At 36.0% G+C, this 15,203-nt stretch overlaps 1 protein-coding gene across 1 annotated transcript in view; it reads right to left on the bottom strand.

Moving 5' to 3' along the window:
* Nucleotides 1-2,151: 2,151 nt before the first annotated feature.
* The window catches only part of ZnT77C (Zinc transporter 77C), a 326,268-nt gene continuing 313,216 nt past the window's right edge, over nucleotides 2,152-15,203 (bottom strand). Inside the window, exons 8-10 of the mRNA XM_068227024.1 lie at nucleotides 10,050-10,136; nucleotides 5,731-5,913; nucleotides 2,152-3,231 (exon numbers count right to left, since the gene is read on the bottom strand). Coding sequence (XP_068083125.1) covers nucleotides 2,767-3,231; nucleotides 5,731-5,913; nucleotides 10,050-10,136 — 735 coding nt within the window. The 3' untranslated portion in view covers nucleotides 2,152-2,766. The remainder of the gene's footprint in view (nucleotides 3,232-5,730; nucleotides 5,914-10,049; nucleotides 10,137-15,203) is intronic.

Here is a 15,203-nt window from a genome sequence, read left to right as displayed (position 1 = left end):
ATAGAGGTTGGAGATATCGAGGTCCGTCTGAATATTTAGTGATATATAGTTTAAAAACCTAGGAGAAAAAAGACAAGTTATCTCTTCTGTTGTTCCTCTTTTCAATGGTAGTAGCTTATAATTAATGGTAACCAAGCAAGCTGGCCGTGCATTTAGAGGCGCGCAGCTGTAGTGTTGCATTTGGGAAGTAAAGGATTCAAACCCCACTGTCGGCAGCCCTGAATATGGTTTTTCATGGCTTCCCATTTTCACACCAGGCAAATGCTGCTTCCTTCCCATTCCTAGCACTTTCCTGTCCCAAGAGATATCCGTGTCGGTACGATGTAAAGCCAATATATTGTAAATGAATATACTTGTTGATCTGAATAACTCGACAGTTTCTTCTTCCTGGGACATAAAGTTAAATTTCTCTTTTATCAGTATGATTTGTATAACAAAAATTATATTTTTGAATACCTAATACAGTACATCAAGATATATCAAGAATCCATTAAGTATATAAATTCAGTAAAAATTAAAACGAGAATACAGGAATAATGTTTGTCCATTTTCCTTTGAAAAAAAATATCTGGAAATGTTCCTAGTAGAAAGACATCATTTAAAAGTGGGAAAACTCTTGTATCGCACTGTTCTGCACTGACTGAAGGCCATCCTTAGCCAAAGGTTCAGATCTGAGTTCTGACAGGGAGGTCAAATTTTCAATTACAGTTTTCTACAGTTATTATGTTCCCACAAACTGCAGACAGAGATATTTGTGATTCTCAAACAGATATATAAATACAGGAATTAGCTAATACAATGAAATTATTAATATGATTTGTCAAACCATCAGTAAAATCATGCAATACAAGTACAGTAGGACCCCAGTATTTGGAACCCCACAAATCGAAATTTTGGATTTGAACAGAATATAAGAGGAAACAATTTTAAATCCTGCTTGCAATATAAAGAAAAGATTTATAATCATAGTACTGTATTTAAAAATGATTATTCAAGATAGCATTTATGAGGAAAAAAACAAATACAGTACATTGTTAAATAAATTCTAGTTTACTGTACATCTAATAGAAGTCAAGCTATAAAATAGAAATGACAAATAGTCTAAGCATTTTGTGTTATGTTCAGTACTGTATTTATAAAACATGTTTATTGCTTAAAAACAATATTTTGTAATGCATAATTTAACAGTGGAGTATTGCATGTTTCATCAGATAATCCAAACATTTCTGAATCCGAAAGATCACAGTCTCAGTCTTAGTTGTTTCAGATTGCCAGAGTTCCACTGTACCTGTAATAATCCTACCTATCACAAGTAATAACACATTGTTATAAGTATCTTAAAAGATATATCTTTCCAATTAGATTAGTAATGAACAAAAAAGTTGACTCACAATACGATTTGTATACAAATTTTCTACAAGAACCAGTCCTGTTAAACTTTATACACTATGTAGAAATGGTAACTAAATAATTATATTCACATAGTAATAAAAATCTTTGGGAATGTTATCTTGATAAAATCTTAGAACACTTGAACTGCAAATGTTTTACAATTCCACAGATCTTGTCATCCCTTCAAATAGAGACAAAGAAAAGGACATCAACAAGTGGCTAAACTATTGTTATTCACCTTGCAGACTGGTAAAATAGTAACATAGGAATGGAAATGAAATATTTCTCAAGGAAAGAAGCAGAGGTCAAGGTGTCAGGTGTCAGCAACATGTCATCACAAGTGAACAAATTAGTTTGTGACTGAAAGGAATTCTTGATACAGGAACAGAGTTCCAGATCAGGACTTGCAGGTAAATTTGCAATATATCAAGTCAGGCCTGCACCACTTTGGAAGTACAGCAAGAAGTCAGCAAGAGAATAATAACTACGTGAAGTGGTAGTAATTCCATCCTCTGTTAAAACATTTATACATGGTGCCTCCACAAGACAGCAATAATAATTAATCATCATTCCTCTTTCCCTGAGATATATCTTATACAGTACATCTATTTACTATGACATACTCTGATATTCCACTGAACTTGCTGTGTTAAAGGATTTTCCAATTTGTCCTTCATCAGAGGACATCAAGTTTGGTATTACCTTGCCCTCTGTTCACATATTCCATCAAAACCGGTTTCTTCTAACAGATAAACAGAACTGAGGAAGCCACTGTGTATTCTTTGTGCCCCAAGAAAACTGTACACAACCTTAGAGCAACACAATATACCATAATGTGGAAAGATTGGATATACCTTGTGATTTTCATTTCTCACTATAAAAACTAAACGATTCCTGCTACCTGTCACTATTATCCAGCAATGCATAACTAATAATTCTAGCAAATAATAGTCTAGCAACAGATACATCTTATCACTATGAGAACTGTTTGAAAATATATTCTTCAAACTTTACTCTTAGGATCTGTTTGAAGATAGGATTACCGTTTCACAAAAAATATGCCTTTCTTTTTCTTGTAAAATCTTATGTCCAAAGATCTGTGCTTGTGATTAAAATATGTAATACCTTCTTGTGCCACATAGACTATGATATTCACTTTCACTGAATCATCAGAGATCAGACTTCCAGAATTTGACAAATATTTGTGCAAAGCTGCTCTGAATATACCATAGGCCTTACAAGAATGAGTTTATGCTGTCCTCATTCTTCAGTGTTCTGTTTTCATCACAGTTCCTAGTATATCGTATTTCCCATTTACTCATACTGCTTCGCTCATCGTTGACTGTCTTTCCAAGAAAAAGTAAAGTTTTTTCTTTAATTTTCATTTATAGTTAAAGAACTCACTTGTGTTTCTTGTTCAGATGCTGATTGTGAGCACTGACTCAACAAAGAACTGCTTCCCCTTTCTTTACACTCCACTTCTACCCCTAGTGAATTGACGTTTGTACAACTTACATCCTTTTCTTCATCCTCCTTCTCTTCTTCTATACATTCTTCTTTGTTTTCAGTCTTAATCTCACTAGATCCCTGTTCCTCAGCAACAATGCCTTCAGATACAGTAGGACATATTTCTTTATCTTCATTTTCTTCTGACCTTTTCTCTTGCATGTTACTTTCTGTTGAAGTAGTCTCTTGGTCTGCATTCTTTTGTTCGGTAGATGCCAAGTTGGTCTCGGATGTTGAGGTCTGTTCGGTATGGACATGTGTCTCTGATATTTTAGTCTCTTCTTTTGCTTGTGAGTCTTTGGGTTTCTTAGAAGATCCATTTTGCTTGCAAATCTAAAGTAAAAGAGAAAATAAAAACAAAATAAAATTAGTGAACAGAAGATAAGATTTACTAATAGACCTAACATTTTAGCATAAAATAAATTAATAGATTATATTTTCTGCTAGTGGTTTAATGTCATGCTACAACCCCACAGGTTATTGGTATTGCTGAGATGGAAGAGAATTAGGACTAACAAGATGGTGGTCATTCATGGCCTTTATTAAAGTGCAGCCCTACAATTTTGTTAAAATAGGAACTATGGAAAACCATCTCTAGTGATAGTGAAAGGAGGGTTTGAAACAATTCCCAAACACAAGTTTACAGCTGCATGAACTGTACCATTTTGCCACCTTGCTTGTTGATTTTTGAACATGTATGATGACCTATACATTTCCAGTTTTAATATGGCACAGTTAAAGGTACAGAAATTTGAACACATTTTTTGAAAATAATCTATAAGATTTTCAATAGGGTCTCAAAGGTATTTATTAGTTGTATGAGAGAATCATACCAAAGAAGTTGCCATATTGGTTCCAGCATTCAGAATGTATGACCTCCCAATTTGGTTTCAGCAGCATTAAACACCCCCCCATAGAGCAGGGGATTATAACCCGTGGTAAGCATACCAGTATTGGTATATGAGCTTTCAGATGTTGGTACGCAAAATTGGTAGAAAAATATTGTATAATCAGCTGTATTTTACAAAAAACTATATTTCTGTATTTTTCTTTGGTACTTCAAAATTAAAAGCATTGTTGTTGTTGTTGTTGTTGTTGTCGTCGTCGTCGTCGTCGTCGTCGTCGTCGTCGTCGTCGTCGTCGTTGTTGTTGTTGTTGTTGTTGTTGTTGTTGTTGTTGTTGTTGTTGTTGTTGTTGTTGTTGTTGTTGTTTATTCAAATGGGCCAACTAAGGACCACGATGTTCAACATTTCTGCTTGGAGAGGGACTTGACATTTGCCCAATACTCGCACATTCTCTGGCTATGTTTCTGCCTTCTTTCTTTGTCCAAAGGGTGCTTCTTTTTTTCTTTTTTTTTTAAATGGTCTGTCCTAAAACCTCTTTTGTTTGATTATTTTTCTGAGAGGTTCTCGGTTTCTGATGTTGTTTTCAGTTACTCCCAGTTCCTGTATGTCTTTCTTCACTTCTGTTAGCCATGGTGTCCCTATCTTTTTGTTTGCCTAGTAATTGAGAAGGCGGTAGGTCATCCTAGTTGGGTTTATCCTCACGAAATGTCCACAGAAGGTCAGACACTTCTTCCTGGCTACGTATGTGATTTTTTCGGTATAACTATATAGCTCCTGGTTTGGTCCCCTTCTGTACTCACCATCCACTTTAATCGGTCCTAGTATCTTTCTCAAGATCTTCCTCTCTTGGACCTCCAGTTTGTCCTACAATCCTTTCCTATTCAGCATCAAGCATTCTGTGGCGTAAAGGGCTTCAGGGTGGATAACTGTCTGGTAGTGCTTCAATTTGGTGTTACAAGAGAGACATTTCTTGTTTTAAATGTTCTTGGTCAGTCGATGTGCTAACTCTAGTTTGTTAATCTGGGTTGTTCTGACATATTGGGTTCCAGCCATTCTCCCAGGTACTTATATCTGTTGACTTTCTAAGTCTGGCCCTGTTCCAACTGTAGTTTGCTGGGAGTATCACTGATATTGGTGAAGTATTTTGTCTTTTCTATAGATACTTGTAATCCCACCTTGGCAGCCTGGTGTTTAAGTGTGTTGAGTGTTTCACTGCTACTTCTACAGAGTTCGCCAGAAGTGCCAGGTCGTCTGTGAACGCCAAACAGTCAACTAGTAGCCCCTTCCATTTGTGTCCCAGGTAAATATTTCTTGGTATCTTTTGTTCTTCCAATTCTTTCCACCACTCTCTAATGATCTTGTCCAATGAACAGTTGAAGAGAAGGGAGGAAAGTCCATCTCCCTGTATAACTCCTGTCTTTATTTCAAACACTCCGAAAGTGTTCCTTTGAACTTCACTCTTGATCGCGTATTACTTAAGGTGTTTTGGATAAGGCTGTGGGTCTTCTGATCCAGGCCCATTTCCTACAGAATTCTCATGAGGGTAGTTCTGTCTACTGAGTTGTATGCTTTCGTAAAGCCAATAAAAGAAGATAATCTAGGTACCGTTTTAGTAATTAATTGTATTATCATCAGTTACTAACAAAATAATGGATATTTAAATTTTGGCACTGAAAACCCCATAATATTACTTGGTGAATGAATGTTGGTTTAGTGGTATGCCAGTCCAAAACTTGGGAACCCCTGCTGTAGAGCATTTTATGGTTGATTCAATTCTTGCCCGTTAAACTCAACAAACACCTTGTATAGTACGCAAAACTTTTCCTGATACCTGAGCTCCCTGATGCTGAATTGGAATATTGTGCTACTACAGAAATAACAAAGTACAAGTTTAATATTTTTCATAGCTCTACTGATATGCAAAATGTCATTAACATTGGTGTACTACAGTCATGAAAGTTTAATTATGAGTGTTACTGTTACTCACCTTTTCATTATTATGACTATGGTGTTTATGTCCATGTCCATGTGAAGCTACAGTGACATTTGTCAAAGGAGGAACTATGTATCCACAGCAGTGTCGATTGAGGCAGCTGACTCCTAGACATGGCACCAAGCACTGATTATCCTGTACACTGGGCAGTGCACTAATAGCATTTACACTGTCTGCCTGTAAGAAATAAAATGATCCCAATAAATGATTTGCTAAGCACTGGTAAACATTCTCTTAACTGTATCTTGGAATTTGAAAGTTAATTTCAATTAAGGATAGGTACAGTAATACCGTATTTATGCGAAGAATCTCTGCACCCCAATTGTAGGAAGGCACATTTTGAAAAAATGAAATGAACTTAAATTCCTTCCATCGAAAGAGTAACGTAGGCATAAACAAACAATTTATATCATTCCGCAAGGTCCACATGGTCTTTACGCAAATATGAACATATAAATTTACCAGTGGCATATACTGAGGGCTACCAAGGCTATTGGTGAAGCCCAAACCTGAAATGACAACAATGGAAATCTAAAGCACATTATAATATAAGCATCTGACACATTGTTCCATGTACAAAACTTTGAAGCAATGAGATAAAATGTCGCACGTATTTCTGAGAGCAAGGCATCGGAGACAGATCTTCCAGCCCTCGCTCTGCGTCCATCTCCCCTCGACCCACATCGCACGGCTTGCTGATGTATGCCCGATAGGTGCGGGGACCAGAGGGGGATATGTGTGCTAGGCTTCGGTCCATCAAATCGCCACTGCTAACTAACAGCGATGCGTTCTTCGTCGTATGTACTTCCTCACCCCATACTCGTAGATAACAGAGTGCTGATATTTCACTTCAGTTACTTCTACATCCTTGTAGAAAGACACTGCAGGGCTGCCATTATAGGAGTAATATAGTTTATTTTTATAGGTAGATATGCTCAAATGAAATGCAATCTTTCAGGTTTAGTGTTCTCTTTTGTTGTTTGGAATCGAACCCATGATCATATGTCGGACACCACCACTGATCTCCCGAGGAAGCTATTAAACCAGTGAACAATGCGTACGACCTCTGGTAATGCTGTAAAATTCAAAATTTGTATTTTATAATAATAATAATGATAATAATGATTCATGGCATCTGTATAGGTTTGGTGGTGACCTAATGAGGATGAAATGAATGACGAAGAAGTCATAAACACTCATTCCCCAAGCCAGGTGAATTAACAGTACAAGGGAGTTGATTCTCAGAACTGAACCATGGCAAGCATTCTATCCATTCAGCTGCAAAGCTGGACTTTAATTTGCTAAACCTTAGACTACGATCTCCACTGATCAGGTGTTGATTATTGACAATAGGAGAGGCCAGGGCAGTAGCTTGTGAAGCAGCCTTGACAACACAGCAGGGTACTCCATTGGCTATTGGCTGCAGCTCAGAACTTCTAAAAGGCTTGACATTCACTAAAGCAACCATCGAAAAGGGGTAACGTAAATCTATTGGCAGCCCAAGTCTTGGACTCAGCATATGCCAATGAAATTTAGATATAGTTGCTTTACATGAAAATTTGCAAGTAGGCCTACTTGCAATAGGCTCAATCCTCTTTAGATCGGAATATTCATTGTCTCTTGCATAATTAGAATCCTCTCCTAAATTACTTACAAATTAGTCGCACTCCACGTCTAAAACACTTCTCATGCGTAGTCTCTTCTTACTCGGATAGTAACACAACTGATGGTGGATAATTCTTTTTGTGTAATATAAAGACTTGAAACAGGCACACCGGCGAACTTGGATGTTAGTTTTGCGATACAGTAAAATCACGTTATTACGCGATTTTGAATTAACCACCAACTCGTAATTCAGAAATGCCAACACTTGTCGCATCACAAAATATTATAATACCCACTACTGTATGCCATTAACAATGATCCACAGATTAAACCTTTTAAATATTACGGGAAAAAATCTATTTCCAAAATGTATCCAATAAGGCACATTTACAGTATTCAAATAATGAACTTGGGTAACTCACTGGCAAACATAACCTCACACAATGAAAGGAAAAAAAAAAAATCAAAGCTGAGGAGAAATCTATGCTGGCTCTCCTGTGCAAGTAATTTATTCATTGGATTACCGTACTGTATACATTTTAGATACCTTGTACTTGCAGGGAAAGTACCCGATGCCCTTAAATCATTGTGGCTTATCGAACTTTCCTATGATGCGGGGAGGAAGTAGGAAGTCTCTCGCTCCCGTCTGCATTGTAATACAGGACAGTGACTCTATCCTTGTACGATTTTATGCCATGTCATTTCTCTCGTAATTCATAAAATGCCAACCCTTGCTGCATCATGAAGTATTCTAAGACCCATTAATGCATTTAATCACATTGATTCACAGTTTAAAACTTTCAAATGCCATGGAAAAAAATATTTCCAAAATGTATCCAACAAGGTGCATTTACATTATTCAAATAATGCACTTGGATAAATCACTGGCAAACATAACTTCACACAAAGGAAGAAAAAAAGAAAGAAAAAATGCAATTCAAAGACGAGGACAAATTATGCTGGCTCCTCTGTGCAAGTGCTTTATTTTTTCAGTTTACTGTACTGTTTGCATTTTTTATGCCTTGTACTTGTGCAGAAAGTGCTCGACATCCTTAAAACATAGTTTTTTATCAAACTTTCCTATGACAATGGAAGGAAGTCTTTCACTTCCGTCTGCATTGTAACACATTACAGTGACCCAATCTCTTTTAAAACCATAAGAAAAAAACAATGCAGTTTCATCGGCATTGACACTATTCATAATGATAAAAAGAGACAGGTTCCACCTATTCAATACATTGATATACAGTTGCACAAACTTATGTTACAACATGTTTAATTCGGGACCAGTTTCCAAACATATTTGATGCCATCATCAGCCAAAGTGTATTCCTTGCCTAGCAATAATTGTAAATTAAGCTGCATCCTTCAAAATCTTTTTCAACCTCAAGATCTAATATACTGACTTCAAAGCTCGCAGCAGGAGTGCTCAAGACCATCACATTGCTTACGATCTCCACAACAAAATTTTATCTTCGTGGAAAAGTGTTACATTTTACTTGTATCCTTCAATTCTTTTAATACTCACAGCAAGAGTGTAAAAACTAAATGAACTTCAATTTATCACTTCTTCATCAAAGTGTTATATATATGTTACAGTTATCCTTTAATGTGTTTTTTGGTGTGTTGATAATGGTATACTTCTTGCAATGTTTTTTCAATCGGCTTATGATGGCACCAAATATGTGTCAAAACTGGTCCCGAATTAAACATGTTGTAACATAAGTTTGTGCAACTGTATATCAGTGTATTGAATATGTCGAACCTCTCTCTTTTTAACATTGCGATTCTCAGTTCAATACAAAACAATTATGAAGTTTTTAACTTTAAATAATAATTGACATTATTGTTCAGTGAGTACGAATTGATTCTAATTATGAGCCACACTTTATCACCAACTGTGGGTATCACCAGTGTTTGCGGACTCTGCTTCTCCTCACACTGCCTGCTACGTGATATTATGGCATTCCCTAAAATGCCAAATACGAAAATACGAAAGAATTACGATTTCACTCAAACTTAGCAACTATGAAACACACAAGTGAGTGAAAGTTGCGGAAGACATGTTCTATCGTGACGCAGAGAAATGTTGAATTTAAATTACTCTATAAAATGCTATTGAAAACATGTAAACGCAGTTTAGAATTGAAAGTCTGAATAGTTTTCCGTTTAAATATGACATATTGGGACAGTTTTATTTCATCTATAGTTACACAAAGTATAGCTGTACACCCAACATCAAAAACTAGGTGAACCAGGAGTGTGTGCCCCAACCTTGATGCAAATAAAACCTACAGCCCAATTTCGTGCCTATTTTTTTTAAATATGTGGGGATTATTCACATAAATACGGTATTGACTATTTTTTAATATTTATATTTTTACCTTTATTTGTTGATGTGACAATGAAGAATCATAACTAGTGGATGCTCTAGCAAATGGTTTCAATTCAAGAACTTTTAAATTATTGGGCAATACCTAAAACTACTTTCTTACAAAACTGTGCTGGGTTACATTTCCTCTAACGGATGAATATCATACAGGTGTTCTTAAACATAACACATCAGATGTGTCTCCTTAATAAACAGAGTAAAGATAATTAAAATACAGTTTTCAAGAAAATATTAAGTATATATATTCTCTGGGACAAAGGGATTAAGAACACTAGTGAATTTATATTGTTAGATATTGATTTCTTGCTGTCCTTACCTTGAAAAACTCAGGTTGTATGGTCACTTGGGTAATACCTTGGCCATGAAAGAAATCAGTTACTTCTTTAGTTATCCTGGAACAATCCTGAAAAGAAAGTTAGCAAATTGCTCATCTGTAGACAGTAATAGAATTCATCTGTACACAGTAATAGAATTCAACACTCAAAACACGAAAACACCCTGACTACACTAAAGGAGAATGGCAACTGGATCACATCTGCCTGGACAAATACCACCACAAAGAGATCTATAAAGTCAAAGTCCTCCGAGGAATAGACACAGGTTCAGATCACGACGTAGTTAAAATTAAAATTAAACTCACTCCCCAGAGGAGACAGCAAAAGTAAGCCCTTAAAACTAAAAGAAAAATAGATCCTACCCAGCTAATCAACAACAAAAATTACCAGAAAGCAACTGAAAATATAAAAATCACAGATAAACTTGAAGACTTAGTACACAACCTTAAACAAATTGCAGAAGACCTGGTTCCAATTAAACCACATAAAAAACACCAATGGTAGAACAGTGAATGTGATGAAACAGTGGAGAAAAGACATCAGGCATGGCTATTACATCAGTCCCAAAAAACAGAAATATCCTATCAAAATCTAGTAAAACAGAGAAAAGAAACTACCCAAGTCTTAAGAAGAATAAAAAGACAACATCATAAGGACACACTTCAGTTAATTGAAGAACAATTCAATAAAACTCAATCAAGGGACTACTACAAAACCTTCAGAAAGCAGCTCCAAAAATATGAACTCCCGACCCTACTGATGAAGGATGAAAATGGTAAGCTGGCTCATAACAATAAACACAATGCAGAAATTCTGGCTAAATATTTCAGCAAGCTTTTAAATTGTGAGGTACCTACAGAACTCCTTCATTTGGACACCAACACCCCGATAAAAACACCACCAGAGAACATCAATCCCCCACAATAAAGGAAGTCTACCAAGCTCTGAATAAATTAAAAAGCTACAAAGCGCCAGAGAAGATCAGATCTTTGCGGAAATCTGGAAATATGCAGGAACATCAGCAAAAGTTGCCTTCCATCAACAACTTGTCTCTATCTGGATTAAAGAAGACTACCAGAACACTGGACAACAGCCCTCATTCACCCACTGCACAAAAAAGGAGACAAAACCAACCCTAATAACTACAGGGGAATCTCGCTGCTAGACATAATACAAAATATTTTCGATAATCATCCTTAATAGGATAAGTTTACAATTTGAGAAAGAACTAGGAGAATATCAAGGAAGTTTCAGATCCTGGAGGAGCTGTCCTGATCAGATCATGAGTCTTAAGTTGATAATGGACTATAACAGGAGAAGAAATAGAGATATGCTGATAATATTTGTAGATTTCAAAAAAGCTTATGATTGCATCCATAGAGAATCTCTGTTCAAAATTTTAAGACACCTTGGACTACACCCCAAATTAATAAACATGATAAAATTGACTCTCACTAACACCAAATCAAAAGTGAAGTTTAGGGGTGAAACATCAGAGACATTTGAAATTAAAACTGGACTACAGCAGGGAGATGGGCTCTCACCACTATTATTTAACTGTGCTCTAGAAATGGTAATGAGAGAATGGTTTAAAAAATGTCCCTCCAAAATAAAGATTGGCCGAAAACTCAAAACCAATTGCCTGGGTTTCGCTGACGATTTAGCATTACTAGCAGTGGACATAAAAGGAGCAAAAACGCAGATATCAGAACTTCAAAACATTGCAAATAAAATTGGCCTCAAAATATCATTTGAAAAATCAGAAATTATGCCCCAAAAACCAACACAACTAAAAGAAGTTACCATAAATGGTAATAAAATCAAAATAGTAACTCAATTTAAATATCTTGGAGAAATAATAACATATAACCTAAAAGAAAAAATCTCAATCCAAACAAGAACAAATAGATGAGCTAAAGCACAAAAATTAACATGGGATATCTACAAAAAGAAATGTCTGTCAATAAATGCAAAAATAAAACACTACAACACAGTTATAAAACCAGAAGCTACCTATGCAACAGAAACACTTTTTCACCTGAATAAACAATCAAACACTGACAGACTTCAGAAAATTGAAAGGAGGATTGGAAGAATCTGCATCAACAAAAAATACCAGAAGGATGGACAGTGGCGGTTAATACCTAACAAAGTCGTGTACAAAGAGCTAGAACCCATTACAGATACTATGCATAAGAGGAGACTGGGATTCTTTAGACATATCATGAGGATGCAAGATTCGAGGCTTCTGAAACAACTAGTACAACACAATCTCGTCTCAAAAAATACCACAACAGGATGTAAATGGATCAGAGAAGTAAGAGAGGCTCTGAAGGAAATAGGCCTTACAACAGAAGACACCACAAATAAGATAAAATTGAATACAAAACACAAGAATACAAACCTCTGCTTTACCCTTACACAAAACAAACCAACAACATGCATATTTTAAACTGAGGAAAGGGCACGAAGATCGGAGCGTCTGAAGAAGTACCGGGAAGACCGCAAAGCCCGAACAATCCCTTCAAAGAGACCTGAACGACGGTGGACGGACTGACTAAAGTGATCCTATGTGGTCATAAAAGAAGAAGAAGAATAGAATTCAACTTGCAGAAATCTCTTGTAGCTTTATAGAGAGTAGTTTTGTTTACTTAAGTTATAAAAAAGGTACCTAATAAATGTGAAACAATTCACTTCTAAAGTGTATGCTTGTTCCTAGTGAGAGAAACTGTATTCAAAATTTCTTACTTCTCTAAATCATATAAACTACCTTGAGTTTAAGAACAATAAACTCACAGTTTTGAGAAGCGAATGTAATACTATACCATCATTGCCATCACTCTGTAATGCTTATTTTAAGAGTTCTTTGAACTTACTGAACATTTTATCAACAGTATTGTATCACTATGGCATTCATAAGCAGAAATGACATTCTCCCTTCATATTTTAAAAACACTTATTTTACCATATTATAGCCAAGATGATCAAACAAGATCAGGATACAAAAATTTCTAGTTGCATGTGTGTTGACTTAAGTGAACTTTGGAACCTTTATATATCAAAGACATCTGTATAATACTTCTAGGTGTTTCTAGTTATCCTCAGGTAATATGGTGTAATGATAAACTTGTTTCAAGATACGTAATTCTAGAACAGGAACTTCATTCATTCATTCATTTCAGTTAATTCCAACGAACCTGCAGGCTCATACATAGGAATTGTACAGAACATTACATACTGGTGGGCACTTACACATCAAAATATAGTTTGTGTATATAAGATTATTAGTAAATGGTTGAGCATATAAACACACAATATATAAAATATGTACATCATCAATATGAGGATTACAGATAATTATTTCTGACTGTATTTACATTTACATTACAAGAATAGATTAGAGTACAGTAGAATCTCGATAATTCGAAATCGGTTAATTCAAAATCCCGCCTAATTCGAAGAAGCTCTCGTTCCCGGAAACATGAGATACAGTTTTGCATGTTATTTCAATTGTTTAATTCGAAATACGGATAATTCGTAATTCGAAGTACAATGTTGGCCCCATTACCGAAATTCAGACTTTCAATTCGAAACTGCCTTTACATTTTAAAACAATAGTATGTTAGAGTAATTTCAACTCTAAATTTATCCGCTCCGCGTCATAATAGAACGCGCGTTCCGGAACGTGGAGGGGTAGCTTTCCGCACTTACTCACTTCGGTGGGTCAACAGTGCGCTTCATGATTGCTAAGTTGAATGAAATCGGAATTCTTGTTTGTTCAACCTTTTAAGGAACGCCGTAATATCACGCAACATGCAGTGTGCGGGAAAACAGAATCCGCGAACACTGGCGATGCCGACAGTTGACGAAAAAACGTGGCAAATATAATAAATTCGTAGGCACCGAACAATATTGACATTGCCGGTGAAACTGCATTGCTTTATTTTAATGCGAGCCCAAACGGTCTTATTGTTTTAAAGGAGAAATTGCCAGCCTGGAAACTGTACAGTGTGAGGGATGGGGGTCATAGTAGTGCGTTGCAATGCGCATGGAAGCGAGATACTTTATTCCCTCGTCATAGGAAACTTCCATAAGACACGATGTTTTAAGAGCGTCGGGCACTTTCCATGCCAGTACAAAGCATCTATAATAAAAATGCAAACAGTAAAGAAATCCAAAAAATAAATCATCTGCACAGGGGAACCGGCATAATTTATCCTCGTCTTTGAATCGTGCTTTTTTTTTTTTCGTTGCGTGATGTTACCAAGTGCATTATTTGAACATTGTAAATGCACCTTGTTGGATACATTTCGGAAATAGTTTTTTACATGGCATTTGAAAGGTTTAAACTGTGAATCGAGGTGATTGCATGTATTAATGGATCTTAGAATACTTCGTTACGCGGCAAGTGTTTACATTTCTGAAGTACGAGAGAAGTGCCATGGCGGGAAATCGTACAAGGATAGTCATACGAAAGTTCAATTTTAAGGGCACCGGGAACTTTCTGTGTAAATACAAGGCATCTAAAATGCTTACAGTATAGTAATCCAATTAATAAAGCACTTGCACATGGGAGCGAGCATAGATTTCTCCTCGTCTTTGAATCGTGCTTTTTTTTTTCTTTCTTTCGTTGCGTGAGGTTATGTTTACCAGTGAGATATCCGAGTGTATTATTTGAATACTGTAAATGCACCTTCTTGGATACATTTTGGAAATAGTTCTTTTTTCATGGCATTTGAAAGGTATAAACTGTGAATCAAGGTTAAATGCATGCAGTAACGGGCCTTAGAATATTTTGTTACGCGGCAAGGGTTGGTACTTCTGAATTTCGAATTGGCGGTTAATTTGAAATCACGTAATTCGAAGTCCGATTTTTGAGTCCCAACGACTTCGAATTAACGAGGTTTTACTGTATTTTCATTTACATAACATAAGAGTTGCAGAAGTACAAGAATAGATTTCAGATTATTTACAATTACATACGGTAACATAAAAGTTGCAGTCGTACAAGAATTGATTACAGAGTATTTACAGTACATATACATAACACAGAGTTGCAGAGGTACAAGAACAGATTACAGAGTATTTACATTTATATAACATAAAAGTTGCAGAGGTACAAGAATAGTTCCGGA

This window comes from Anabrus simplex, chromosome 3, assembly GCF_040414725.1.
Source record: "Anabrus simplex isolate iqAnaSimp1 chromosome 3, ASM4041472v1, whole genome shotgun sequence".
Taxonomy (NCBI): domain Eukaryota; kingdom Metazoa; phylum Arthropoda; class Insecta; order Orthoptera; family Tettigoniidae; genus Anabrus; species Anabrus simplex.
The sequence above is the reverse complement of the archived record's forward strand: the minus strand, read 5'-3'. Positions and strand labels throughout refer to the sequence as shown.